This window comes from Boeremia exigua (genome assembly GCF_020726555.1).
Source record: "Boeremia exigua strain MPI-SDFR-AT-0100 chromosome Unknown C7974scaffold_8, whole genome shotgun sequence".
Classification (NCBI taxonomy): domain Eukaryota; kingdom Fungi; phylum Ascomycota; class Dothideomycetes; order Pleosporales; family Didymellaceae; genus Boeremia; species Boeremia exigua.
In genome coordinates this window covers 1,337,925-1,362,884 of record NW_025763525.1, presented here as the reverse complement: position 1 = coordinate 1,362,884, position 24,960 = coordinate 1,337,925, and the positions used below count along the sequence as shown (strand labels likewise).

The following is a 24,960-nucleotide window of genomic DNA, read 5'->3' as shown; positions in this document are numbered from 1 at the left end:
TCAAAGTACCATCACGATGGGCTCGGAACATTCAAGACTCTCGAGGGCCTCCAAGCGCTCCTCCCGCACTGTCGCCAACCGAAAAGTAACTCGCCGCAAGGCCAAATCTAACAACAAGGACCCTGAAGTGATTGTCTTTCGGAAGGTCGGGCGAGGGTATGGACAAGACGCATATGATGAAGAGCATTATGACGAATGGCCTGCGCATAGATCTCGGAGAGCTGATTGTGAGTGGCCACGAGAAAGTGACAGGCATCGTAGGAGGAATGACGGAATATCTGACGACATTCGAGGTATGTCAGAAAGAATGATGTCAACAAATGCTACATGCTTATGCTTCTACAGCTGAGCGACGATACAGACACGGTGGGCATCTACCAAGGCCAACTGACCGACGGGGGAGACGTATTGAGCAAGAGAGGCCAATCGAGCAACAACAACAACAGAGGCCAGCCGAGCGACGGGAGAGACCCGCTGATCGACGGGAGATATCATGCGGGCAACGAGAGAGGTCAACTGAACGACGAGAGAGGCACGCTGACGGAGAGCGAGATGGAGCCACACACGATTGGCAGGCGCGAGGAGGGGACAGGCATCGTAGAAGCAAAGTCAGAGAACGAGACGTTCAAGGTAAGTCGGGACAGCGCGAACGAACGCAACGTCCCCATAGTTCTGCATCTGGGCGACGAGAGAAGCGCGATGAGAAAGAGAGAAGTAGAAGCCGCGATAGAACTGGAGCGAAAGACCGCGTGGATACTATTAGCGAGGCTCACAGCGAGGCTTATAGCGAGAGCGTCAGCGAAGGCAGCAGATACATGGAAAGCGAGAGTGATAGCGATTGGGAAAGCGATCTGAACAGCGAGAGTGGCAGTTTTCAAAGCAGTGAGAGTGGTAGTGATCAGGTCAGCGAAAGTAGCAGCGAGGAAGACACCGAAAGTGGCAGTAATCAGAGCAGCGAGAGTGGCAGCGAACAGGATAGCAGGAGTGGCAGTGACCAGGATAGCGATAGTAGCAGCGGTATCAGTAGCACTTCTAGCAGCGAGACGAGATCTCGTACATATAGACGCTGAATCTATCTCGTGGTACCTGGTAGCGAAACGACTATGACAACCAAGGGCTCTGTTGTGCAGCGTCATAGCAAACATCATGAAGGGCGCACAATCAAACCTTTCTCTCAGAATTAGTATCACAATTGCGAGCATTTTCAAAGGCCGTCCAGTCGCTTCTTTGACAAGGGAGATTGCGAAAAGGAAGAAAGGTGGTGTGAAGTGCGGTCGGATCTAGTCCTTAAGAGGAAAGGCGCATTCTCAAAGGCAACCCCTCCCTTTCCTTCACATTGCGATCGCAGTCACACACTGACAACTCGAACAGTTCACAACAAGAATCAAGATTTTGGTGACTGGCAAGTTCCAGTCGGGGCCTATTGCTCTTACGAATTGACTATCGCAGATTGTTGAAACACGATATTCCAACCAATTTGTCCGTGATCTGAACCTTGAAAGTCATCAATCCCAAAAGGAGTATCTACTCAACCATGGACGCATACACATATGATGAGCTTCCTGCAGACTGTTTCCGCTACCTCATTCTCCTGCCTGGTGCCAACAGCGACCCGCTCAGATGCAGCCTCCATACTTCGAACATCAACGAGGCTCGCTATGAATCGCTCTCATATGTCTGGGGGACTGATGTGCGAGACCATGAAATCATGTGCGATAACAGCATCTTGAAAATCACCTCCAATCTTCACCAAGTGCTTCAGCGAGTAAGGCTGACAGATGCCCCACGGAACATCTGGGCGGACTCGATTTGCATCAACCAGGAGGATTTGCAGGAGAAGAGCCGCCAAGTTACCATCATGGGACAGATTTATTGTAACGCAGAACGTGTTATGATCTGCATGGGAGCTGACAGGGAGGAGCATGGCCCTAATGTGCTTGCATTGCTTCAAGACATTCGCGAGATGATCAACGCCGGACTCGTTCATGCGACCGAGGGCTCCAAGCAAAAATCATTGGTTTTCCGTAATCGTGAATCAGCCATGTGGAATACATTCCCATATTCAGACTCGAAAGCTCCCCTTCTGAATGACTCTCGGTGGGCTTCTATTAATGCTCTCGTTGAGCAAGAGTGGTTTCACCGAGGTTGGGTAGTTCGAGAAGCAGGTCTTGCGCGACAAGCGCTCGTGTTATGGGGACAGACTGAGTTCCTCTGGAATGACTTGATGCAGGCCCTTGTCTGGAGGCATCGAAGAGCTGTAACGAGTATCACAATCCAGGCAGAAGACCGCTTCAGATCTCATCTCGAAGCGTACGAGGCTCTTCATAAAGACGCAATACGTATCTTCTATCATAAAAGCAGTTGGAAAGCATGTTCACTCCTGAACTATCTCCACTTCGCCAGGGCTCTGCGCTTGAAAGACCCTCGGGATCGGATATACGCATTTCTTGATCTTGCAGAAGACTCGGTGCGCGAACTCTGCATTATACCGAACTACGCAGATCCGCCAATGAAAGTCTACCGGGATTTTGCGATTCAATACGTATATACGACAGGGAAGGTGGACATCTTACATTATGTCAAGCACGACGACAGCTTGTCGGAGTCGACACTGATGAGCTGGGTACCAGACTGGAGCAAAGAGGAGAAAGATGTCACAGGTTTCGTGGCGGCAGACGAAAACAATCCTCCTTTGCTGTCACGTACGAAGCAGACGTCCAATCCGAAATTGCTCAATGGCACTACCCTCGAAGTCGATGGAGTCATTCTTGGCTCCGTGCAATGGACTTCCAACGTCTTGCAGAGCAAAACGACAACATTGGTAGTGTTGTTCGAATTGTGGACAGCGGTGTACAAGTCAATCTCTGAATCGCCCTATCCGACCACGCATCTACTTGAACAACTTTTTGACACGCTAGCAGCTTTGAGCTTTGTCGGCGAGATCCATGCGTGGTATACTTTCCGTAAGAAATATATCAACATCTTCACAGTCCTTCACACCCAGATGCAGGAGACGGGCAAGATCGAGGTAGACGCCGACGAGGTCGCCACGCTCGAGTCCACTACCTTCCATGGCTTCATTTCATCAGCAACAAGTGGCAAGAGAGTCATTGTCACCGAACGTGGATATATAGGCGTAGCGCCTGCTGTTACACAGAAAAGAGACTTGTGTGCGATTGTCTTTGGGTGTTCCTCTCCATGCTTACTCCGCAAGAGTGAATCTGTTGACATGCATATCTATCTAGGCTCTGTCAGGATGGCAGGTAAAGAGCCGAGGATTTTATTGAACTCCACAGTCTTTACCTATTTTGGGCTCGATCATAGCAAAGACTGGCTGGAGTGGGATGTCAAAGAACAAATCATTCGTCTGATTTGAAAACAGATTCGCGCGCAGATTTCGAGGGATATCAACGAAGACAAAACTATCCCATATCAGGTTTCGGGCTAAACGGATCAAGCTAATGATTTTACCCCACTCGTGGTCATCCCTATCTGCGTTGCGCTATACAAGAAACCGTATCCTGACTACACCATGCAAGCTTTGACATGTAATGGGTCAGATGAATCATACCAGTACGACACAATACCCCCAGGAGAGTTTTTTCGCTACCTCTTGCTTCAGCCTGGCTCCGGCACCGAACCACTAAAGTGTAGTCTCCACACCACACTCGTGGCAGACACAGACTATGAGGCTATATCATATGTATGGGGGACTGAAGTCAGAGATCACGTTGTTTCATGCGACGGGCGCAAACTCAGTATCACCCAAAATTTGCATAATGCTCTCCAAAGGCTGCGATATCCTTCCGCTGCAAGGAGACTATGGGCAGACTCAATCTGTGTTCATCAAGAAGATGCAGAAGAGAAGTCCCATCAGGTGGCAAACATGGGCCAAATATATGCAAAGGCACAGCGTGTAATTCTGTACATGGGTCTTGATCCTTCCTACCACGCGCCACAAGTTTGCTCGTTACTAAAGGATATGCGCAGCTCGTTCGACCGTGAGCTAGCAAAGTTCGACAAACTCGGATGGAACTTGATCTCGTATCCATCACTGAATGATCCAGTATTGGGAGACGAACGATGGCACTCCCTAGAAATACTCCTTCGCTTGCCTTGGTTCAAGAGAGGCTGGGTCGTACGAGAAGCAGGCCTGGCTCGTGAATGTTTGGTGGCCTGGGGCGCCAGCGAATTCACCTGGACCGACCTGATGTGGGTGGTATTTTGGTTGTGCGGTAGAAGAGTCACCATAGATTCTCTACCATCGTCGCACTACCCTCTCAGAGCCCATATAGACGCGTATTATGATCGACACAACAATGTTGCCAAAGTCTTCTTTGAACAGTCCACCTGGCAACCAAACCGTTTGCTAGACTACATGTTCATCGGAAAATGTTTACAGTTCAAAGACCGCCGGGACAGCATATATGCCTTTTCCGATCTTGCCATTGACTCCGCAAGTAACCTGCGATTGAGGGCGGATTATGGACAGTCGAATCATGAAGCCTTCCGTGCATTTGCCACACAATACCTTCGGACCACCAATGACATCTCAATATTGGACTACATTGTACGCGACACAAAATTCCTGCCAGATGGTCTGCCCACCTGGGTCCCAACTTGGGATGCAGTCGAGGCAGACAAAGGATCCAATGAATCGAGCGAGCACCTCGACACGCCTAACCTACTCTCCAGGACTGGACTCACACGCAAACCAGAAGTCGTTGATAATGAGCTTCTGAAGGTTCATGGAGTTCTGTTTGACTTAATTGAGTTTGTAACAGAGCCTCTCGAAGCCGCACTAATCACACCGGAGTTCATACTCTGTCTTTGGCTTCGTGTGAGCGCTTACTCCCACCACACAGCCTGTTATGGTGCCTTTCCGGCTCGAGCTTTCCTCACAATTCTTACCAGGGACTTTTGCAGAGGCAACCCGGTCGAGTGGGATCTGTGCACACGCGCCTTTGTGCGTGAACTGTACGTACATCAGTCTTCGGCACATAGTGGAGCCTTCGGTTGGACCGGAGACGCTGAGCACCAAAGAAAACTGGCCTATGTGCATGAGTGGATTCGAAACAATGCACAGAATAAAAATTTCATGCTCACCAAACGCGGATACATGGGTTTCGCACCACTTGCTGCTCGCCAAGGGGATATTTGCGGGATATTGTTCGGGTGTGTGTATCCTTGCGTACTCAGAGCCTCTGAAACAGGTGGTCCTTACCAATTCGTCGGGCCTGCATATATTCAAGGATTTCGGTCCGAGGTAGCTGAAGCTAAAGCTGCGGCTTTGTATACTACATACACCACATATTGGGGTCTCTTTGGTACCGAGGACTTCAAGGACTGGATAGATTGGGAGGTTGAGGAACATGATATCTATCTTTGCTAGGAACGCCAAATCGTCTTCAAGGAGTCAAACCCAGTACTAAGTCACTTCAGCCAAAGCCCTTGTGAGGTGTTCAAATCCAGAAAGCCTAGTTGGATGATTTAATACATAGATGACCAGTCTTTGCCCGCCGAATTTACTTTACGCGTACAAGCAGCCGACAAACATTGTTCGACAGAAGCAACAAAAATTGATCAAGGCACCCACGAACATACTCAGAGTAAAAGATGGTACTAAGAGCCACTTTCGACAGTGGTATCTACTACCTACACGAAACATCAAAACAGCAAAAAATCTAGGCCTTCATCTTCTTATCTCCGCTCTTTCTCCGCGCCTTCTTCTCGGCACCGTTGGCCTTGGGCGACGCCGCAGCCTCGACCTTCGCCTTTTTCTTTTCAGTGACGTTCTTTACGGGCGTGACCTCAGCGACCGCAACAGCGCTCTCGGTCTTGCCGGCCTTCTTGCCCTTGCCATCCTTCTTGCTGACCTTGACGTCGGCAGCGATGATCTCAGCCACCTGTTCTACCTCGGCTGTCTTCGCAGCCTTCGCCTTACCAGCCTTTGCGGGGCTTGGCGAAGTGGCCGTCTCCTTAGCTGCGACCTCTTTACCACCTCCCTTCTTCTCCTTAGGTTTCGCCTCTTTTGTAGCCTTGCTCGGGTCTGCCTTGGGGTCTCTGCCCTTGCGGCGTGCATCTCTTGCCTGACCGCGCTCCATGTACGCGCGATCTTCGTCCTCGTCGAAGCCACCGAAGTCGTCCGCCTCTTCCTCCTCCTCAGTCAAGATAGGTGTCTTGTCGACGTACTCGTCCTGGCCTGCTGTAGAAGTGGAGGGCTGACCGTTGGCGGAACGGTTGGCGCCGACGGCGGTAGGGAGTGTGGGACCGATCTTCTTGAATTTGGAAACGAAGAAACCATCCACGTTGTAAGTGTGGGGGTAGTATCTCCTGGTCATCTGGAAAGCAGTTAGCGATTGCACATATGAGAAGCGCTCTAAGGAATCGTACCTTCATAGAGGGGTGGAAGATCTTGCCGCCGATCTTCGTGAAACCCTCCTTACCGAATGTAAGGCCTGTCTCGACAAGCTTGACATTCGGGCGCTTGTTCAGTGCATACTGAACGACTTGCTCGTTCTCTTCTACAGTAACGGAACATGTCGAGTACACAATATAACCGCCGGTCTTGCTGTGGTGGTCGACAGAGTCAATAGCTGAGAGAAGCAGCTGCTTTTGCAAGTGCGGAAGCTTCATGAAATCGGCCTCAGTCTTGTTGGTCTTGACGCTAGCATCCTTTGCAATGACACCAGTACCAGAGCAAGGCGCATCGAGCAACACACGATCGAAACCGCCCATAACTTTGGGGAATTCAAGCGCAGAGTAGTTGCACACAATGGCGTTTCGCACACCCAGACGGTGGATGTTACCGATCAGACCCTTGGAACGCTCTTTGCTGGCATCGTTGGCGAAGATGCATCCAGTGTTCTTCATAAGCGCAGCCAAATGCGTTGTCTTACCGCCAGGGGCAGCTGCCATATCAAGCACGCGCTCGTTCTCTTGGGGTGCGAGGGCCATGACGGGAAGGAACGAAGAAGCTGCCTGCAGAATGTAGTGACCAGCCAAGTACTCGGGAGTGGCACCGAGCGGTACCTGTGCGTCGAAAATCTGCAGACCGACCTTGGACCATTTGCCGACGGGCTCAAGCTGCACGCCACGGTTGATGAGGGATTGTGCGAGCTCGCGACGATGTGTGCGGAGGGTGTTGGTACGGATGACAATGGGTCGGGGCGTCTCGTTAGCTTCGAAGAAAGCGAAGGCCTCGCGGGCAGGGAACAGACTGAGGAGCTTGTCTGCGAGGAACTCGGAGTAGCCGTAGTACGAGCAGATGTCGTTCAACAGCTGCGCGCGGTATTCAGCCCTGCTGCGACCGGTCTCACCTAAGTTCTTGAAGTCATCAAGCACGCGGATGGTGTCGTTGAGTCGTGTTCGCAGAAGCTGAATATCCTGGGTGACCAGGTTCGAAATTTTACGGCCTTCTTCATCCTCCTCGTCATCCAGCACCTTTGGTCGGTCCTCGGGCGCGATGTTAGTCTGCAAGTTTGCCTCCTCGAGTTCGGCTGCCGCTTCAGCCTCTTCAATTGCACGCTGCATGTCCAACTTCCGCGACAGACCCTCAATGTTGGCTGCTGTGAGCTGTTCCTGAACTTCCTCATCGTCCTCGTCATCCGACCACATTGCTTTCTTGCCATTGGTCTCCACGTCTGAGTCGAAATCGTCGTCGTCGATCTCGCTGTCGTCTTCTGAAGCGCTACCGAGCGCATCAAGTCCACTGACTCTCGCAATATCCGCTACGTCTACCATTGCGTCAAGGTCATCGCCTCCTTCTGACAAGTCTGAAAAGTCGTCCTCGTCGTCTGATTCTGGCGGCGGCGCAGACTTCTTCGCAGGCTTAGCAGCCTTAATAGGCTTTGCTGCGCTCTTCTTAGCAGCAGCAGTTGTAGCAGCAGCCTTCTTGGATACAGGCGCAGCCTTGGCCTTAGCTTTAGCCTTTGCGTCTGTTCTCCTCCTCTTCTGCTCCTTCGGCGCGGGCGCCTCGTAATCCTTCCTCTTGCGGGTGACGAGCGATTCGTCGAGGGGCTCGGGCGGACCCTGCTTGTTCTTTCCTCTCATGCCACCCATTTTTGCGGTCGTAAAATTGCACAGGGAAGACGGAATGAAATAAGGTGTTTCGACTGCAAAGCAAAAGTTCGAACTCCAGCTCTGGAAATTTAGTTCACCGCCCGATTCTGCCGCGCTAGCAGCGCACTAGCCCCGCCCGCAGATGGAAGCGACGATGTCATCGCCGACCAAGCTGTCAACACCTACACATTGCGCGGAGCTCTTGATATTGCATAGCGTGGCATCGAGTGTTATTATCCTAAACCATTACCTCATACGTTGCCCGATCGGCTACCACTTTCCCGCGACATCCTCTCCATCATGTCCGAAGTCACCTTCTGCAAGACGTTCCTCGGCGCAATCGATTCTCGCCCCGTCAAGCTCTCTTCCGACTATGTATCAGATGCGCGAACCTACTCGGCGATGGGCGTTGTATGTCTCTTTCTGACTACCTGTTTTCATTGCGACTAACACACCACAGCCCATCCTGCCCCGTCTCCCGCAAGGCCACCCCCAGCGCCCCAACCCCAAGACCGCCGCCAACGCTTCAACAGCCACAATCAACATCTCCCTGAAGCCGATGAAGCCCACGAATCCAACACTCCCTCTATCCGCCGTTGACCCCAGCAAGACTTCTGTCTACGATCTCAAATCGCAGTACGCAAGCAGTACTAGCATACCCGCTGCGAAGATCAAGATTCTGTATAAGAAGAAGCCTGTCACAGATTCCAAGCTTGTTTCGGAGGTTATTGGTACGGATGCAGGCAACGACGTTGAGTTCAGCGTTATGGTCATGGGCGGCGCAACGGCGGGTGCTTCGACGCCGAGCGCAGAGTCGCCTGTACAGAGCCCTGCAGCCGTTGCACCGAGCGAGAGTGATAAGGGGTTGGCTGGTGCTAATGCTGGAGCGAACATGGGTGCTGCGGGAGGGGCAGCAGCGGTTGGGCCTAGCGGGAAAGAGGTTGTGGCTACTGAGGAATTCTGGGGGGATCTGAAGAACTTTGTCTTGCAGCGGATAAAGGATGAGCAAGAGGGGGATAGGCTGGTGAGCGTGTTCAGGCAGGCTTGGGAGGCTGATAGGTAATCGCTAAGATATTGCGAAGTGGGAGTGACCCAACGGCCCAATGAACAAATCACGTCACTTCATGCGGGTGGATAGTTTGAACGTCTTTCATCTGTGATATTTCGCCGAGTCATCGTTGCCAGACCTCGAGTGGTCTGGCAACAGACATATCGAGCGCTGTACACCATCACTTGTCCGCCACTGCGTTCTCGCTACAGGACTAAACCAGGTCGCTAGACCGCTTCCTGTACCAAATCGCAAACTTGGTTCATTTCGTTATAGTCGTCGCCAAAACACAAATCACCCTAATGCTTGCTTTTGGGTGCGCGAAATCGACAAATACCGAGCGACACGCTTATCGGCCCTTAGAGACGCGAGACTTGATGCTGTCGAACTCGATATCGTCGGCGTCGTTAGCCTGGATGTCGGCGGCAAGACCGTTGAGGGCACGCTTGATAGCCTCCTTGGAGGTGCTGTACATCATGCGGGGCTTCACAATGTGAGTGTATGCTCTGATATCGTGAGAAAAGTCCAAGACTTACGTATTGCGGCGCATCATCGGGGGTCCACGAAATGAAAGTGATCTTGGAGCGTGTGCCTTCGCCGTTCTCAAGCTCGTACTCGACGTCGAAAACGGCGTAACGGCCGCCAATACCCTCCTTGCCCTTGCGGTCCTTGCTCTTGGCGTTGAGGAGCTTCTCGCGGAACACAGACCAGTCAGCCTCCTTGGAAGACTCCTCAACAACGATCTCCTTCCAGTCGTCGCTGATCTTGTAGATGATCCACTTGATATCCTTGCCGAGCTTGAGCTCGTTAAAGGCGCTAATGCACTCGGGTGCGACGGAAACACTGAAGTGGTTGTGTTAGCGAAGGGCGCGGGGCGACAACGTGGATAGGGCGGTGTGGGGTGCAGACATGCGCGCGGAGAACGTGAGGGGCGCCCATCCGCAGCTGTCAAGGGTCGAGGTGCATGAATGTTCGTACATACCCGGACTGAGCCTATTCACGTTGTGTTAGCGCTATGTATTGTGGCTCGAGATTCATTGGGGACCTACCATGATGTGTTGTGTGTGGTGGGGGAGGTGGATTAGGGGAGGAGGGCTTTATCTGTGCTGCCTGTCAGCGTATTCGTCATCGGCTGCGCAAGGCAGGCGCAACATTGCAGCGCTTCAGCGGCTGCCTGAAGCTGGGAGAAAGCTACTTACGTCAATTGGAGAGAGTGGAGGAAACGTGTAAGTGAGAGAAGTCCGGGAAAGATGGGCTGAGTAGTCGGGAAAAGTGTGGGGCATTGCTGGAGGGGCAGGCGCTGCAACAAGGCAGGCGCGGCACACCGACGCCCCAGCAACGATGCGCCTCGCTGATTGCTGGAGCTGGCATCCTTGTCCAAAGCAGAGCCCAGGACTCTGAGACTTCAGCTCTATACTGCTCTTAATGCATCGTTGTGCATCCGCCTGCTAGGTCTAAATAGTCACCACTTCACATATACCAGCGACGTCACGGTGTTTCTTCCTTGTGTACTCATGGCAAGGCGGCCGCTGAGGCTTGAGCAAGGCCAAGTCCATAAAACTTGCTTTGGTGTGGATATATCTAGTAATAAGAGGAGTCTTCATATGCAACAGTAGGTCTCCGTGCGATTTGAGCCATGTAGACACCGCACAAGTCCTTGAGTCCTTAACGTCAGAGTCAGTCCTTTGCTGAGCTATATGTAAGTGATCCTTCTGCTAAACCGCAACTTTGTAGTCATCAGAGTGATTCATGAGAATACATTTGAACTTGTTTACATTTCCGTGGTCACTTTTACATCTTGTCCTTCCCAGGATTCCTTCTAAATACACGTGATATCGTACAACTATCCCAAACAAATGCTGCGCTTTTCGTACAAGTAATTATGAAGACAGGGGAGAACAAGAGCGGAGTACCAACCCAATATCGTGTACATGAACCGTCGCTGGGAATGACCTGAGTACTAAAGAGGGTATAGAGAAGAGGGGTGAGAATCGAAGGGACGGTCAGTCAGACACGCCTTTTCTTACATTCCCATCCCTCCCATCATGCCGCCCATGCCGCCGCCGCCCATGCCCATTCCACCAGCAGGACCACCAGCGCCGCGTGGCTCGGGTGCTTCAACAATTGCGACCTCGGTTGTTCCGAGAAGGGAAGCAACACCACTGGCATCGACAAGTGCAGTACGGACAACCTTGAAGGGGTCAAGGATACCAGCATCGATCATGTTGACGTACTTGCCCTCAGCGCTGTTGTAACCCATGTTGAAATCGCTAGCGAACTCGTCGGTAAGCTTACCGACAACGACGGAGCCTTCGGCGCCAGCGTTCTCGACGATCTTGCGGGCAGGGTGGGTAATGGCATTCTTGACGATTGTGATACCAAGCTGCTGGTCGAAGTTGGCGGCCTTAACATTGTTGAGGGCGTTGACCGAGGCCTTGAGGAGACCAGTACCACCACCGGGAAGGATACCCTCCTCAACAGCAGCACGGGTGGCGTTCAGAGCATCGACGATGCGATCCTTCTTCTCACCGACCTCAACCTCAGAGGAACCACCAACCTTGATCACGGCAACACCGCCAGAAAGCTTGGCGAGACGCTCCTGGAGCTTCTCCTTCTCGTACTCAGAGGTGGAGGGGTCGGCCATAACGCCACGGATCTGCTCGCAACGCTGAGCAACGGCATCCTTGCTGCCGCTGCCGTTCAGGAAGATTGTGTCCTCCTTGGTAATTGTGACGGCACCAGTCGCACCGAACATGTCGGCAGTGGCCTTCTCGAGCTTGATCTCGAGGTCATCGCTGAAAACGGTAGCGTTGGTCAGGACAGCAAGATCGCCAAGGATGGACTTGCGGTTGTCACCAAAGCCGGGAGCCTTGACGGCGGCGACCTGGAGTTGGCCACGGAGCTTGTTGAGAATGCAGACGGCAAGAGCCTCGCCCTCAATGTCCTCGGCAATGATGAGAAGGGGACGGCGCTGCTGCTGAGAGGCCTCAAGAGCGGGGATGATGTCCTGGACAGCAGAGATCTTCTTCTCGGAGAGGAGAACCAGGGGGTTTTCGAATTCGACCTTGGAGCTCTTGGTGTCAGTGATGAAGTAGGGGGAGATGTAACCACGGTCGAACTTCATGCCCTCGGTAATCTCGAGCTCATCTTCGATGGTCTTGCCCTCCTTGACGGTAATGACACCCTCCTTGCCAACCTTCTCCATTGCGTTGGAGAGGAGCTTGCCAATGTGTGTGTCGCCGTTGGCAGAGATAGTAGCGACCTGAGAGATCTCCTCGCTGGTGGTGATCTCCTTCTTGTTTGCGCGCAGGTACTCAACGACGGCCTCAACAGCGGCCTGGGTACCGCGCCTCAAATCCATGGGGTTGCATCCGGCGGCAACGTTCTTGACGGTCTCAGAGAAGATGGCGCGGGCGAGAACGGTGGCAGTTGTGGTACCGTCACCGGCGACCTCGTTGGTCTTGGAGGCGACGTCCTGGAGAAGGCGAGCACCGAGGTTCTCGAACTTGTCCTCCAGCGTGATGGCCTTGGAGACGGTTACACCATCTAAATCTATCAGTCGCTGGCAGCCAATGCCTCTTTTCGTTGTGACATACCCTTTGTGATCTTGGGCGAGCCGTAGCTGGACTCGATGATGACGTTGCGACCCTTAGGACCGAGTGTTGTTGCTACAGCGCGGGCGATTGTGTCGACACCCTTGAGCAGGGCAGCGCGTCCCTCGACGCCGAACTTGAGCTCCTGTTGTCATTGTCAATTGCTGAAGCTTGAGGCGAGCCATGCGCGACGGTTGCAATGTCTTACCTTGTGGGCGAACCTCTGCTGCTGGAGGTTGAAGCTCCTAGCGCTCGACTTCAAAGCGGAAGTCCGCGCGCGGGCGGTAAAAGCTCTCTGCATTGTGAAGGAATTGGATGTGTATTCGGGAAAGGATTCTCAAGCTTTGCTCCCAGACTCCAGCCTAATGCAAGATGACGAGGAAGAGATGAGGTTGCGAAAGAGGTGAGGAGGATTGCGGAGTTGATAGCTGCAGTTCGACGATGTTCTTAGAAATTTGCTGGAAACATCGAGAAGCGGTTAGACCGGAACGCGATCCCTGCGCGAGTGCACCTCGGCTTTAGCACCACCGCTCCAGACCGTTTACATACTTCGTCGTCTGCTATGTACGTGCATGTTACATGCATTGTTTTTCTGTTCTAAATCGGATAAACGAGCACTGTTACCATGTTTGAGTAGCTAACAGTAGAAATACTTTCAGTCTGTCTAGGTGAGAGCAGCAAGACGTTCAGTTACAGCGCAAGAAGTTGGACTGTATTGTCCTGCACCTTCGTTTCCATCTCGTCAGTGTTAAGTACTGGCTACTTAACTATGCTGAGGCGCTCCGGTCCAAGTCGAGTACTAGTTTTCTCTCTGGCGATTCCACTGCACATCTTGTGTACATCTCAAGAACGTAAAAATTGGCGGTGCGGTCGGAACGCAGCAACACACGGATTCATATCCGGCAGTAGCCCATCACGGAGCTCTTCCCTCTGAGCTCACACCATGGTTAAGGCCGTCGGCAAGAGCTTAACCTAGGCGGTCATCTGCTCAACTTGTTGTCCTTGACACGCGAAGAAGAATATCCCCCTATCATCCGGCCTTATTCTTGCATTGAGTCACGGTTGTCTAGTGATGTCATATACACAAATATGACAATCATTACTTGAAATGAAGACTACAAATGCCACTCACCAGGGGTTTGGCCGAAGAGCGGACCGATAAGCTTTCGTTTCGGCCATGTACATATCGATAGGATGGTCATTCAGCGAAATCGAAACGGGGCCACTTTTGGTTACGGTAATATCATTGGAGCATAATGGGAGGGTGAAATGTCCTTGGTATTCGCTATGTACATCTTCAGTCCATCAAATACAGACTTGTAGAAACAAAATACTATAGCGAGAGTGGGTATATACAGGTACGCCGATACGAACAGGAGCCCTTGAAATGGTCGTAATCTTGTAGAATCTGGATGATCCATGCCCTCATCCAATCCTCTACTGCACAGAACATTTAGATCATACCAAGTGCGAGTCCAAGTGCACCAAGTCCCATACCGGCCATACCAGCCGCGGCAGTAACAGCGGGCGCAGCATTTTGAGAGATTTGCGAACCGGCAGCTGTAGTAGCTGCTGCATTTACAGATGTCTGGGCATTGACGAAGGTATTGCCTGCTGTTGGGGTAGCAGAGAGAGAAGGCAGCGCCGTAGCAGCGGCGGTGCCACCACTGGACAACGTGAAGGTACTCTGGACTGAGAAGTTGCAGCTTCTGAGAATCTCGCGAACGTCGTTGTCGTTCCTATCGTTGTCGTCGTCCAAGTCGCGGTCGTACTGCTGGACGCAAGCATCGCAAGCGGGAAGTAGTGTGTTGGCATTGTTGGCGCGGCAAATGCACTGAATCTCAGCATTGTCGTCTGAAAGTCATGTTAGCAGATGTCGATTAAGCGTTGATTCGCTACATACTCGATTGTCTGTCGCAGTCACGGGCAATGGTCACAACCTCTGCGCATACTTGCGTGCACTGTTGGGGGATATCGTCCTGGTCTATCTCTTGAGCCGCAACAAGGGCGGTCAGAGCAGTAGCAATGGCGAGCTTCTGGAAGAGCATTGTGGTTCGTGGTATAATGATTTGAACTGATGCAGTAAAACGTTTTGTTGGCTGATTGCTCGGTGTGATGATGATCTGTCAAACTGTAGGTTGAGTTCATTTATATATAAATCTACCCTATGATCAACATCAGTCCCCATGTCATCGCCAAGTGCACCAAGAGCGGATTTCGTAGACCGTCCTGTTGCGCAAACGCTTGGGTACCGTCGGTCAAATTAGGTATGCTTGGACGTGAAGATTAGCGGCTTTGTAGTCACCGAAACAAGAGGCAGGTGTGGCCGTGCGATGTCTCGCCGCCAGGAACAAGACACTGTTTGCAACTGCTGAAGACTTTCATTGACAGCGAATCCTTGAGTATGGCAAGTAATGCGCATTGTTCTGCATGTTTCAAGATATGCTGGAAGGGTACTTACCTACCTACTGTAATGCCCGAGTTGACAAGTGCCGCTAGCCGAAGCAGCCGAGAGGCGCTAGGCAAGGCTCTACGTATGCGGAATCTGTGCGGCTGTGTTGGCACCTAGGACAGCTCGACTCCAAGGGCGCGTCTGGTGTGGTCACGCGGGGTGTGAATGGCTCAGAGGACGACGCGCAAGCTCTTCTTGGACAGCATGCAAAGCCTCGCGAGGCTACGAATGCGCTGCTGATCATTGACCCCACGTCTTGTATAAGCCTCATGGTATGCAATAAATAGTATCGGGGACGGGAGAGACCGTTGACTATAGGCGACCTCTGGTGCACAATGACAATCCCCAGACTTCTACACACGGATGAGATTTGCTCGCCCCACACTGGCAAAACACGCCAAGCCAGAAAGACGCATTATTTGGGGTTATTGGACAGCGTAGCATTTTAGACCCTTAGTTCTAAAAGGGTGCGCTGTCACTCGATTGAAGAGGTGTGTTTGAAATGGATTCTTGTACAGCCCAGTTCTCTGAGGTTATTCGGCACTACTACGGCCTGCAATCCGTGGGTCTTGACACTCGAGACGGTGAATGGTATGTTTGTGTATGGTACTCCTTTGGCACACACTTGTCTGTATGGTGTATTTGGTATACAGGTTGCTAGATCTTGGGTCACAGTCGTGTGCGCAAGCTTCGTGGCGTTGAATAACTGAGTGCTGGGATTGATGACGTATGATGTTCTGCCTACCCGACGTTGTCCCTACGTCTGACGATGCCTACGCACAACTGTAACACTGTCTTAGTGGCTTCTACCATCAAATCACAGCCAAATTCGCCTGATCTGTTCAGCAAGGGCACTGTCCACCTGCAGCATGCATCTTGTCATTAGCCGGACAGCTTGCGCCTGCATACGCATTGGGATGTTGCTGCCGATTTCGCCGAATGTTGATCGTCGATGTCGTTCCTGAGTGTTTCCTCAACCGACCAGGAGCCGACTGTCGATCTTATTCAGTCAAGTCCCTGGCCCGCCAGCCCTACGACATCAGCTTCTCAATGGTGTTACACCACACGTGCTGTAGCGGCTGAAATTTGGGGTAGTAAGAATTAGTCGATTGCCGCTACAATCTCGATCTGACAGCGGTGGACTTCGTGCACTAACCACACTTGAAAGTTATCACGAGTCGATCGTCCAGGTTTTCCTCGGCTTTCGGCGGGCGTGGAGTCTAGACCTGTCCCTGAATCCTTCTTGTGACTTTGGCGCAAGGCACGCTGTTCTTTCGAAGCTGCGAATCACTCTAGAAACTCGACAACCCCCATGACGTCAACGGTGGATTCCGCGGTCCTCTTGCATCTGTCGACTGTCTGAAGCCCTACCCACGACGTGGCTGCATAGCAACCATGGACGCCTTCATGCCCTTCGATGTCAATTCGGAGGCCATGTCAGATGTTGACTGGTACGATCGGCGCCCTACCAGGCGCTTCTAGCTAACGCGCAGCAGGTCAAAGACTCCCGTCGGACCGCACGAGTCCTGGTCTTTGGCGCTCAAATGTCTCGTCAACTCTTGCGTTCTACCCATGACGCACTGCAGCGCCATATTTTGGGGGTAGCGACCTTACTGTCATCGCAAATACGGCATGGTGCAACGCACGGGGTAGATTGGATGGGCAAGGCACAAGCGCACTTCAAACGTACAAAGCAGAGGCTCTCAGTACCTTACAGCGTGTAGTGCGCGGCAGGACCATCAAGGTAGGTAAGTCACGAAACTTCACCTATTCAGTCAAGGATATTGTCTCATATCACGAACACAGATGCAAAGTTCTTTCTAGACAACATCCCTGAGGGAGAAGGCGACTCGCAGTTACTGCTTAGTACCCTGCTTGACGAAAAGGGGAGTCGACAAGGAGTGCTGGCACAACTCATGCAGAAGAACACCGTCGAAAAATACACAGCGCTCGAAGGTCTCGATAAACTGGCCTCACAAAACCCGACAAGGAAGAACAACAGCAAATCCAGCAACAAGAAAAAAGATGCAAGCAAGTCTGGTGAGAAGGTCGATGCGATGCAGACACAACTGTTTCAACGGTTTGCCGAATTACTGCCTAACGGACTTGCGATCCTTGACAAGGAACTCGAAGCTATTTTCGTGAACGATGGCTTTTTCAAGCTCACAACAAACAAAATGGCAAACGAGTTCCGCGCCTGGCCCGAGAGCATACACCCAAGCGATTACGACCGAGTCATGTCTGCTTATCGCAAGGCCTTTTCCCGTCGAGAAGACCTTAGAATCGAATTCCGATGCACGAGTGAGGCCACAGGCGAAGAAGGCGAGTGGAGGCTATTCTTATTCCGACCATTGAACGAAGACCCGGAAGCCGGCTTTATTTGTGCTGTCGTGGATATTACTGAGATCAAACAAGCCCAGCTGGCTCAAGAAAAAGCCGCTACCGAAGCCCAGGAAAGGAAAGAACAACAGGAGCGGTTCATTGATATGGTCTCACACGAAATCCGTAACCCGCTCAGTGCTGTCATGCATCTAGCCGAAGAGGTCAAAGACGTTGTGCGCGAAATAGGCTCTAGCCACGAAGACATCAAGGACCAGGTATCAGATATCATGGATGCTGCTGACACGATACTGCTTTGCGTCTCGCATCAAAACACTCTTGTCGACGACATCCTCTCTTTTTCTAAACTAGACTCTATGATGCTATCTCTGGTGCCCCGTGGTTTGTCCATCTTCAAAGTCGATACGTGCATGGCATGATTACTGACCAGTGCAGTTGTACGTCCTAAATGGGAGTTCTCCCAATCACTCAGGGTCTTCCAGTCCGAGTTCAAAGCAAAGAGTATCAAATTTCATTACGCGATGGATATCTCGTACGATGATCTTGAAGTCGATCACATCATTGCAGATCTCAACAGGATGAAGCAAGGTAATGAGCATGATTCGGCCAGGAAGCATTCACTGACTTGACTAGTGTTGGTAAACCTGATAACAAATGCTGTAAAGTTCACATCCAGGAAAAAGGGCGATAGGAAAATAACAGTCTCCATGGGGGCTTCGAAAGAGCGCCCGACATCCTACCCACCAAACGTCATCTACTTTGGCCAAGATAAGGAAACTTTTCACATTGACTCCACCAAGTCCTCGGAGTGGGGCAACGGCGAACCCTTTTACATCATGGTAGCCGTTAAGGACTCGGGCATAGGTATTGGCAGAGAGGACCAGGCCAAGCTTTTTGAGAGGTTCAGGCAAGCAACCCCGAAAACACAGGAGAAGTATGGGGGTTCTGGACTTGGCCTTTTCATCTCCCGCAAGTGTACGTATCGTTCTCCTCCTCCTCGCCGGCTTGATACTGACTCAATTTTAGTATGTCAGCTGCACGGTGGCGACATCGGTGTAAGCTCCAAGGAGGGTGAGGGATCAACTTTTGGGTTCTTCTTCAAGGCCCGCCGATCCGATGGAACCACCGGCGAAGACGGACGGCCTCCTTTCGCATCGCGTACAAATTCCGAAAACCCGTCTACTCCTAATCAGCGGGCGCAAACACCCCGTCCAGGCTTTAGGCGCGGGAACTCACATCTTTCAGATGTCAAGGAGCGAACAAACGATCAGGGTCGACAAGAGATCAAGCTGGAAACAGGAGACAACTCGAAAGAGAACACTTCTATGAAAAACGAAACTTCAAAACATGGAAAACGTCCAAATCTTAACCAACTGACCAGCCGTTCAGGGGTTGACCCTGACGATGTCAATTCATCTCTCAAGGATCCGCCCACAGAATACTTTCCCGAGTCGCACCCTGCAGCAAATGAAGACGAGCGATACCATGAGACTGATACTGTTGCTAAACAGATTAGCCCTGCCTTAGAAGGACACGATGGTCGCGCGTCTTATGCCGAGTCAGGCGAGAGCGCCCGCCAGCAAGCGTCGGCTGATAAGGCACACCAGGCACAAAGCTTCAGACGCTCGGAAGACAAACGAACGCTTCTTCTAGTTGAAGACAACCTCATAAATCAAAAGGTCCTCCGTCGCCAGCTACAGGCTCGTGGATTCGAAGTTTTTGTGGCAAACAACGGACAAGAGGCTATCGACGCTGTATCTGCACGTGGGCAAACTAATGCTGACGACGTGCATAATCGGAATTTCTTTGACTGTATCCTAATGGACCAGGAAATGCCAATCAAAGATGGCAACCAAGCAACATCCGAGATTAGGCAATTGCAGGACGAGGGCAAGGCTGGATACAGCAAAATTCTTGGCGTCAGTGCAAACGTGCGCGAGGCCCAGCGGAACAGTATGCGCGAAGCGGGCATGGATGATCTCATCAGCAAACCGTTCAAGGTGGATGCTCTTGTCAAGAAGATTGATGAATTGACGATCGGGGGTAACGAAGGCAATGGCGTAGACGGGAAGCTCACAAAGGAAGTGGAGAGATTGGAGAGGGGCGAGGAGTTGGAAAAGGAATCACTAATGGAAGGAGAGAGGGAGAGAGCACAGGAGGAGCAATCGAATAAGCAGGACTGCGATAACAAGCAAGACGAGCAACAGGAGAGGCGGGCAGACGAACAAGAAGAAGCGAAGAAAGACAAGAGTGACAACGGGGGTGATAACGAACCGGGAGAAAGGAAGCTCGAAGGAGACCACCAGCAGAAAATACAGAAACCAGGCCAGGAGAAGAACCAGAAGAACCAGAAGAGCCAGGAGAAGCAAGAAAACAAAGATCATGTTGGCCAGCATCCAGACAAAGTTAAACATCAGATAAAGAAAGGGCTCAAGGAGGGGTAGCGAAATACGTTCTCATAGCGCGTACTGACAGCATCGCGTGGTGTTTGAGCGTTTCAGGGCTAGAAACGAGGGTCGCCCAAGGTGGCATTTTGTAACGACGGACCATGACAGCATGACTTCTGACTGATATCCCCAAACCGTTCGTAGAATACGATTCAGCTTTTCCCAACATATTTCCCGGAGTCTATCTGACGGGTATGTGAGCTGTGCGGTACAGATGGCTTCTGCTTAGACTCATTATGCCCGTAGATCGATCATTTACCTACACACGATCAGTTGAGACATCACATTATCTAATCATGACTTACTTGTCGTACTACTCATTTTCACCCCGCCATCAATCTCCACCACACTACCATTTACATACCGCGCTCCTTCGCCCATCAAGAACGCCACCACATCTGCCACTTCCTCCGGCGTCCCAAGCCTCTCCAACGCATTCCCCATGCGCATCCTCTCCACCGCCTCTCCACCCTTCACAATCCCCGCATTAGTCGGCGTATCTATGTACCCCGGAGCAACGCAATTGACACGTATCCCACGCGGCCCTAATTCAAGTGCCAGCGACTTGGACATGCCAATCAGCCCGAACTTAGTCGTGCAGTAGACCGACTGGAGTGCGGAGCCGCGAATCCCCGAGATCGAGGACACATTCACGATCGAGCTCCCGCGCTCGAGATGCGGCAGGCACGCGCGCGTGACGAGGAACACACCCTTGAGGTTGGTGTTGACCAGCTTGTCCCAGTAGGCGTCGGGCGTGTCTTCGAGCGGGATCGAGGTCGGGTTGACGCCGGCGCAGTTGAAGACGAAGTCGATGCCGCCGAGGCGTTGGACGGTGTTGGCTACGAAGTCCTCCACTTGGGATGTGTTGCCTACGTCTACGGTCTGTGTATAGACCTGTGTGTCTACAGCTGAAGTCAGGTCTGCGAGAGCCGATTCGTTGAGGTCACAGACGGAGAGCTTGGCACCGAGAGAGGAGAGCTTCACGGCTGTTGCGCGGCTGTGAATATATTTGGTCAGCTCTGAAAGGGAGCAGGAGGTGTGCTGGACACTATGGCGTACCCGATGCCGCTGGCACCTCCGGTTATGAGGACTATCTTATCCTGGAATTCTTTTGCCATTGTGAGTGTGTAGGTATCAGCTTTTCAGGCAGGATGTAGAGTAGACGCAAGAAAGCAACGATATCGAATCGTGGGAATAAAGCGAGCCATTATCATGCACATACAGCAGTGATGATGATTGTCTGCGGAGAAAGTGGGGTGAAGTGGGATAAATGCTGCATGACTCGCGTGTCGCGCAACGATCATCTTATCTAAGGCAGTCGAACCCAGTGATCGATCATCAGGTAACACATGCGATCAAAAGTTTTATGAGGGATTGAAGGAACATCACTGATCCTAAGAGATTGGGACGAAGTGCATGTAAAAGTAAGTCGACCTCGGCTGACATTGCCTTACAGTCTTAGTCGAATGTATAGTACAGCTGAAGTGAATCGGAAGGACGGCGCCTATGAGCTATGCATCTGACACAGTCCCCATGCAAACTTCAAACAGAGGTCAAAGGGAAGTCTTGACCCGGTGCGTATAATTACCATATCCATATTCCATCAATCATTGCAGCTACATGATGCCGTTCAAGTTCGGAGGCCAAAGAAAAGCGCGGGGTATGATCCAGCTAGAAATGCAATGACCAAAAACGCTACGGTCGTGTTTCACCCACGCACTGAAGAGTCATTGCGCGTTACTGAGGGGAGGGTTTGTTAGTGGCCTGCGGAGATGCTACCTTGCAAAGACCTTGACGATGCCGTCGCCGCCTGCTGAGACGACAAGGCGCCCATCCTGGCTCCAGACCACGCTGCAGACACCTTCACCGCGCATAATGCGGTGAGCGGTAATCTCTTGTGTGCAGATGCGCTTGTCAAGCGACCAGAAACGGATCGAAGCATCGTGGCCAGCAGATACGGCTTCGCGGCCGTCCTTGCTGAGGGAGAGGGAAGAGATGGCGGAGGGGTGTGCCAGCATGCTGTATGTGCATTGACCTGATGCTATCGTTAGCTCGATTGAAGTAGTGTTTTGTCTTGTTGACTTACCGGAGTTTGCATCGAAGAAGCGGATGAATTGATCTTCATGCCCACTAATGATCACACCCTCAAGGCCGCCACCGCTGTTCAATCCTGTTGGACCATGGATCGCCTCATCATCTCCACGGGCCGCATCCTGTGCGGTAGACTCGGTGTTTTGCGAGCTCGTAACCACGGATGTGATACCAGTCGCAGGAGTGCCATCATAAGTCTCGTTACTAGCCATACATATGAGCTCCTCTCCTGTTCGTGTGTCGTAAACCATGATTGATGCATCCGTGAATGAAACGACAAAGTTCTCTCCAGTCAGCGACAAGGGGCTAATGCATGTGGGGGATGGATGCGTCGCCCTCTCGATGGTGTGAACCAACATGTAGTGGAAAGGCGTTGACGTTGCGACACTTGGTTGGGGCGATGATGGGTAGTTCGAACCTGATGTGACCGAATGTCTTCGGCTGCCACCGCGTCGCGTATTGGTCTGCGGCGAGACCAACTGAGGTGGCGCACTGACTGCCCAGATCTTGATAGTGCCATCGGCTGAACCAGACGCAAGTAGTATGCGATCTGGGCCACCGTAGTTGCTGCAATCTGCTCCGAACACTGATGCACAAGTCGTCGGCAGCACACAAACAGTCCAGACGGCATCCTTGTGGCCGTCAAGAGTGGCCTTGGGATCGACACGACCTCTTTCCCAGACGCGTATAGTAGCATCTTGACCACCTGAGAATATCCATCCGTCACCAGACACCCGACCACCGGTTGCGAAATGCGCAGAAGCAGGACAGGCCGCCAGAGACGTGACGGCGCCCTCATGACCCCTGTGTGACCAGAAGGAGGCGATGTCGAGATCATTACTCATGCTGTGTTGATTGGCGTAGCTTGCAGGTATGATCCATCTCTTGATCATGCCATCATCTCCTGCAGTACAAATCTCCGGCTCAGCAGGGCTACCGCCACCAGTGAAGATAACCGTTCGAACGACGTCAAGATGGCCTCGCAGTGCAAATCGAACCTTGAAGCTCTGAGGGTCCGTTCTTGCACCCGGTGCCACCGCATGCTGATTTTGTAGCTCGCTGCTAGCTTTGCGCTTGTGGTCCGTACTCGCCCTTCGCCCCTTTCCGATTCTTGGGGGAGATTTCGGGGGAATCTGATTTGCGCTTGGGAACATCTCTGTATCTGGTCTCCTCGAGGCAAGACTGTCCTGTGGCTCGCTGATGGGCTCTTCGAAGTTCCAGCTTTCCGTGTCATCAATATTCGACTGGTTTGCGGGCTGGTTTGTGTCTTCGCGGTTCGGCACCTGGCGTCCATGGTTGTCGTATGTATGCGTAACCTTCTCTACCTGTTCCTCGGGTACCGACGAGAAATGCTGCTGTTGAGTTTGAGGCTGAGCTTGTTGTTGCTGTTGGTGTTGTTGTCCCATGAAATCAGAAGGGATACCAGCATGTTGAGGCAGAGGCTGTTGTCCAGACGGTTCTCGGGTCATCTGAGGGGCAGAGTGCATCTGCGGGTGATGGGCGAGGTTTTGGTATTCAGAGGTAACGGGCGGCTGGTGGTTGGGTATCGAGTTGTTTGGCAGCGTAGGTAACTGCGACTGCATCTTCTGGCGGTGCTGCTGCATGTACATGTCCTCCATGGCAGCATCGCCGTGGTTGAGGAAGCCCGCGCCGTTGCCTAGGCCATGCATACCGGGCTGCTGTGGCGGAGGTTGCGGCGGCGGTGTTAACAGATACGTGATCTCTTCGACACACTTGGTCAGGTACAGCTTCGACTTTTCGCGCAGGCCCTCGCGGTCGGCGTCTGGTCGGTCGGGGAAATCGGGGTCGACGTCGAGGAAAGAGTTGTGATGCTTGTTCTGAGCTGCAGATTGTCAGCGTCTCCCGGGCACACACTGTAAAGTGGTGTAGCTCATGCAACGCACGTTTCGAGCCGCTCTTCTTCCCCTTCCCATCCTTCTTGTCGTCCGCCGTCTGGGCGTCGCCGCCGCTCTTGTTCTTCGCCCGCTCGTTGGTCAAGGCATGTTCCAGCATTCGGATGTGCTTGTTCAACTGATCGTTCAGCTTCTTCGCGCTGCGCACCTCGCCCTCTTGCTTTGCAATCTTGGCCTTCATCTCGGCGCGCTCAATGTCCCAGGCATTGCGGGCACGCTCGTGGTTGTGCCATTCGAGTTGCAGGAAACGCATCACGCCTGCAGCGTTGTTAGCCTGGCTGCATTGCCCGACACCTTGTGCCTCGTGTCCATAGCGACGTCCTACCCTGCAGCGTGTACTCTGTCCCTGCCGGCGCATTGCCGTCTCCGCCGTTCGCTCCGCCTGCGTTCATGGCCGACGGCGATTGCCATGCCATGGCGGTGCTGCTCTGTTGTGATCGGCCGGTCTGTTGGACGGGCGGTGGGGATGGGGCATGCGACGTCGGGGGTCGGCCAACAAGCGCGATGCAAGTGTGTCGAAGCTCCAGGGCAAGACTCAGGAGCTCGGACGATTTCTGCTCGTATGCTCAGAGGCCGAGAGTGCGCGAATAGAGCAGAGTCTGCTATGTGGCAACCTGCAGCAGAATACAAAACTTGTGGTCATGCGATCACCGATTGTTGTGAGTCCATCTCCAAAAACTTAAGGAGCTGTCAGTTCTGGCCTCTCCAAAGCGCGACAGCATGCCAAGACGCACTACTTTAGCTGCCGTCCATCTGGGTTGCAGCGCTGCCAGCATCCATTACTGTGCGACAACGCAGACTTTCTGCGAGAGGGTAGACTCGACCCCGGGTGGCTGTATGAGTGCAAGATAAGTCGTCCTGAACACCTTTGAGCATTTGATTCCGCCCAATGCCTGTTGTGGCAAAGGTCGAAGCAGACGCTATCCAGCATCAACAAGCCCGATGTGCTTACCAGCACAGCAAAAGAAAGCATGCATCACTGTAGCAGTGTTCTAGCATACGGCTCTCCATCTGG

At 52.4% G+C, this 24,960-nt stretch overlaps 10 protein-coding genes across 10 annotated transcripts; 4 read left to right on the top strand and 6 right to left on the bottom strand.

Annotated features, from left to right (window-relative positions):
- Positions 1-1,370: 1,370 nt before the first annotated feature.
- C7974DRAFT_425936 (heterokaryon incompatibility protein-domain-containing protein) lies at positions 1,371-3,712 on the top strand. Its single transcript, XM_046144497.1, has 2 exons — positions 1,371-3,136; positions 3,383-3,712. Exons 1-2 carry the CDS (start codon positions 1,535-1,537, stop codon positions 3,446-3,448), a joined length of 1,668 nt encoding a protein of 555 aa, XP_045995617.1. The 5' UTR covers positions 1,371-1,534; the 3' UTR covers positions 3,449-3,712.
- Positions 3,182-5,392, top strand: C7974DRAFT_464574 (heterokaryon incompatibility protein-domain-containing protein; the record flags this gene model as incomplete). Its single annotated transcript, XM_046146272.1, has 4 exons — positions 3,182-3,841; positions 3,878-3,932; positions 3,963-4,570; positions 4,745-5,392. Exons 1-4 carry the CDS (start codon positions 3,533-3,535, stop codon positions 5,390-5,392), a joined length of 1,620 nt encoding a protein of 539 aa, XP_045995616.1. The 5' UTR covers positions 3,182-3,532.
- C7974DRAFT_362561 (cytosine-5--methyltransferase NCL1) lies at positions 5,344-8,108 on the bottom strand. The gene is made up of 2 exons (XM_046139739.1): positions 6,394-8,108; positions 5,344-6,341 (listed from the first exon to the last, which is right to left on the bottom strand). The coding sequence occupies exons 1-2, from the start codon at positions 8,059-8,061 to the stop codon at positions 5,685-5,687; spliced, it is 2,325 nt and encodes a 774-aa protein (XP_045995615.1). The 5' UTR covers positions 8,062-8,108; the 3' UTR covers positions 5,344-5,684.
- A 122-nt stretch (positions 8,109-8,230) lies between these two features.
- On the top strand, positions 8,231-9,279 carry C7974DRAFT_362558 (cell-cycle control medial ring component). Its single transcript, XM_046139738.1, has 2 exons — positions 8,231-8,472; positions 8,522-9,279. Exons 1-2 carry the CDS (start codon positions 8,362-8,364, stop codon positions 9,122-9,124), a joined length of 714 nt encoding a protein of 237 aa, XP_045995614.1. The 5' UTR covers positions 8,231-8,361; the 3' UTR covers positions 9,125-9,279.
- C7974DRAFT_397916 (cofilin) lies at positions 9,200-10,458 on the bottom strand. The gene is made up of 4 exons (XM_046142251.1): positions 10,159-10,458; positions 10,092-10,102; positions 9,646-9,952; positions 9,200-9,593 (listed from the first exon to the last, which is right to left on the bottom strand). The coding sequence occupies exons 1-4, from the start codon at positions 10,159-10,161 to the stop codon at positions 9,459-9,461; spliced, it is 456 nt and encodes a 151-aa protein (XP_045995613.1). The 5' UTR covers positions 10,162-10,458; the 3' UTR covers positions 9,200-9,458.
- A 334-nt stretch (positions 10,459-10,792) lies between these two features.
- On the bottom strand, positions 10,793-13,130 carry C7974DRAFT_464571 (heat shock protein-like protein 60). Its single transcript, XM_046146271.1, has 3 exons — positions 12,911-13,130; positions 12,706-12,847; positions 10,793-12,655 (listed from the first exon to the last, which is right to left on the bottom strand). Exons 1-3 carry the CDS (start codon positions 13,001-13,003, stop codon positions 11,133-11,135), a joined length of 1,758 nt encoding a protein of 585 aa, XP_045995612.1. The 5' UTR covers positions 13,004-13,130; the 3' UTR covers positions 10,793-11,132.
- A 1,025-nt stretch (positions 13,131-14,155) lies between these two features.
- Positions 14,156-14,750, bottom strand: C7974DRAFT_377825 (uncharacterized protein; the record flags this gene model as incomplete). Its single annotated transcript, XM_046140380.1, has 2 exons — positions 14,156-14,556; positions 14,606-14,750. The coding sequence occupies 2 exons, from the start codon at positions 14,748-14,750 to the stop codon at positions 14,156-14,158; spliced, it is 546 nt and encodes a 181-aa protein (XP_045995611.1).
- A 1,799-nt stretch (positions 14,751-16,549) lies between these two features.
- On the top strand, positions 16,550-20,065 carry C7974DRAFT_457239 (putative histidine kinase HHK12p; the record flags this gene model as incomplete). The annotated part of the gene is made up of 7 exons (XM_046146048.1): positions 16,550-16,605; positions 16,651-16,755; positions 16,808-16,902; positions 16,961-17,875; positions 17,930-18,082; positions 18,128-18,469; positions 18,521-20,065. The coding sequence occupies 7 exons, from the start codon at positions 16,550-16,552 to the stop codon at positions 19,936-19,938; spliced, it is 3,084 nt and encodes a 1,027-aa protein (XP_045995610.1). The 3' UTR covers positions 19,939-20,065.
- A 170-nt stretch (positions 20,066-20,235) lies between these two features.
- C7974DRAFT_414887 (uncharacterized protein) lies at positions 20,236-21,059 on the bottom strand (the record flags this gene model as incomplete). Its single annotated transcript, XM_046143841.1, has 2 exons — positions 20,236-20,938; positions 21,001-21,059. The coding sequence occupies 2 exons, from the start codon at positions 21,057-21,059 to the stop codon at positions 20,236-20,238; spliced, it is 762 nt and encodes a 253-aa protein (XP_045995609.1).
- Positions 21,060-21,340: 281 nt separating this feature from the next.
- Positions 21,341-24,613, bottom strand: C7974DRAFT_473575 (striatin Pro11). Its single transcript, XM_046146567.1, has 4 exons — positions 24,271-24,613; positions 23,937-24,203; positions 22,028-23,875; positions 21,341-21,976 (listed from the first exon to the last, which is right to left on the bottom strand). Exons 1-4 carry the CDS (start codon positions 24,359-24,361, stop codon positions 21,717-21,719), a joined length of 2,466 nt encoding a protein of 821 aa, XP_045995608.1. The 5' UTR covers positions 24,362-24,613; the 3' UTR covers positions 21,341-21,716.
- Positions 24,614-24,960: the final 347 nt, after the last annotated feature.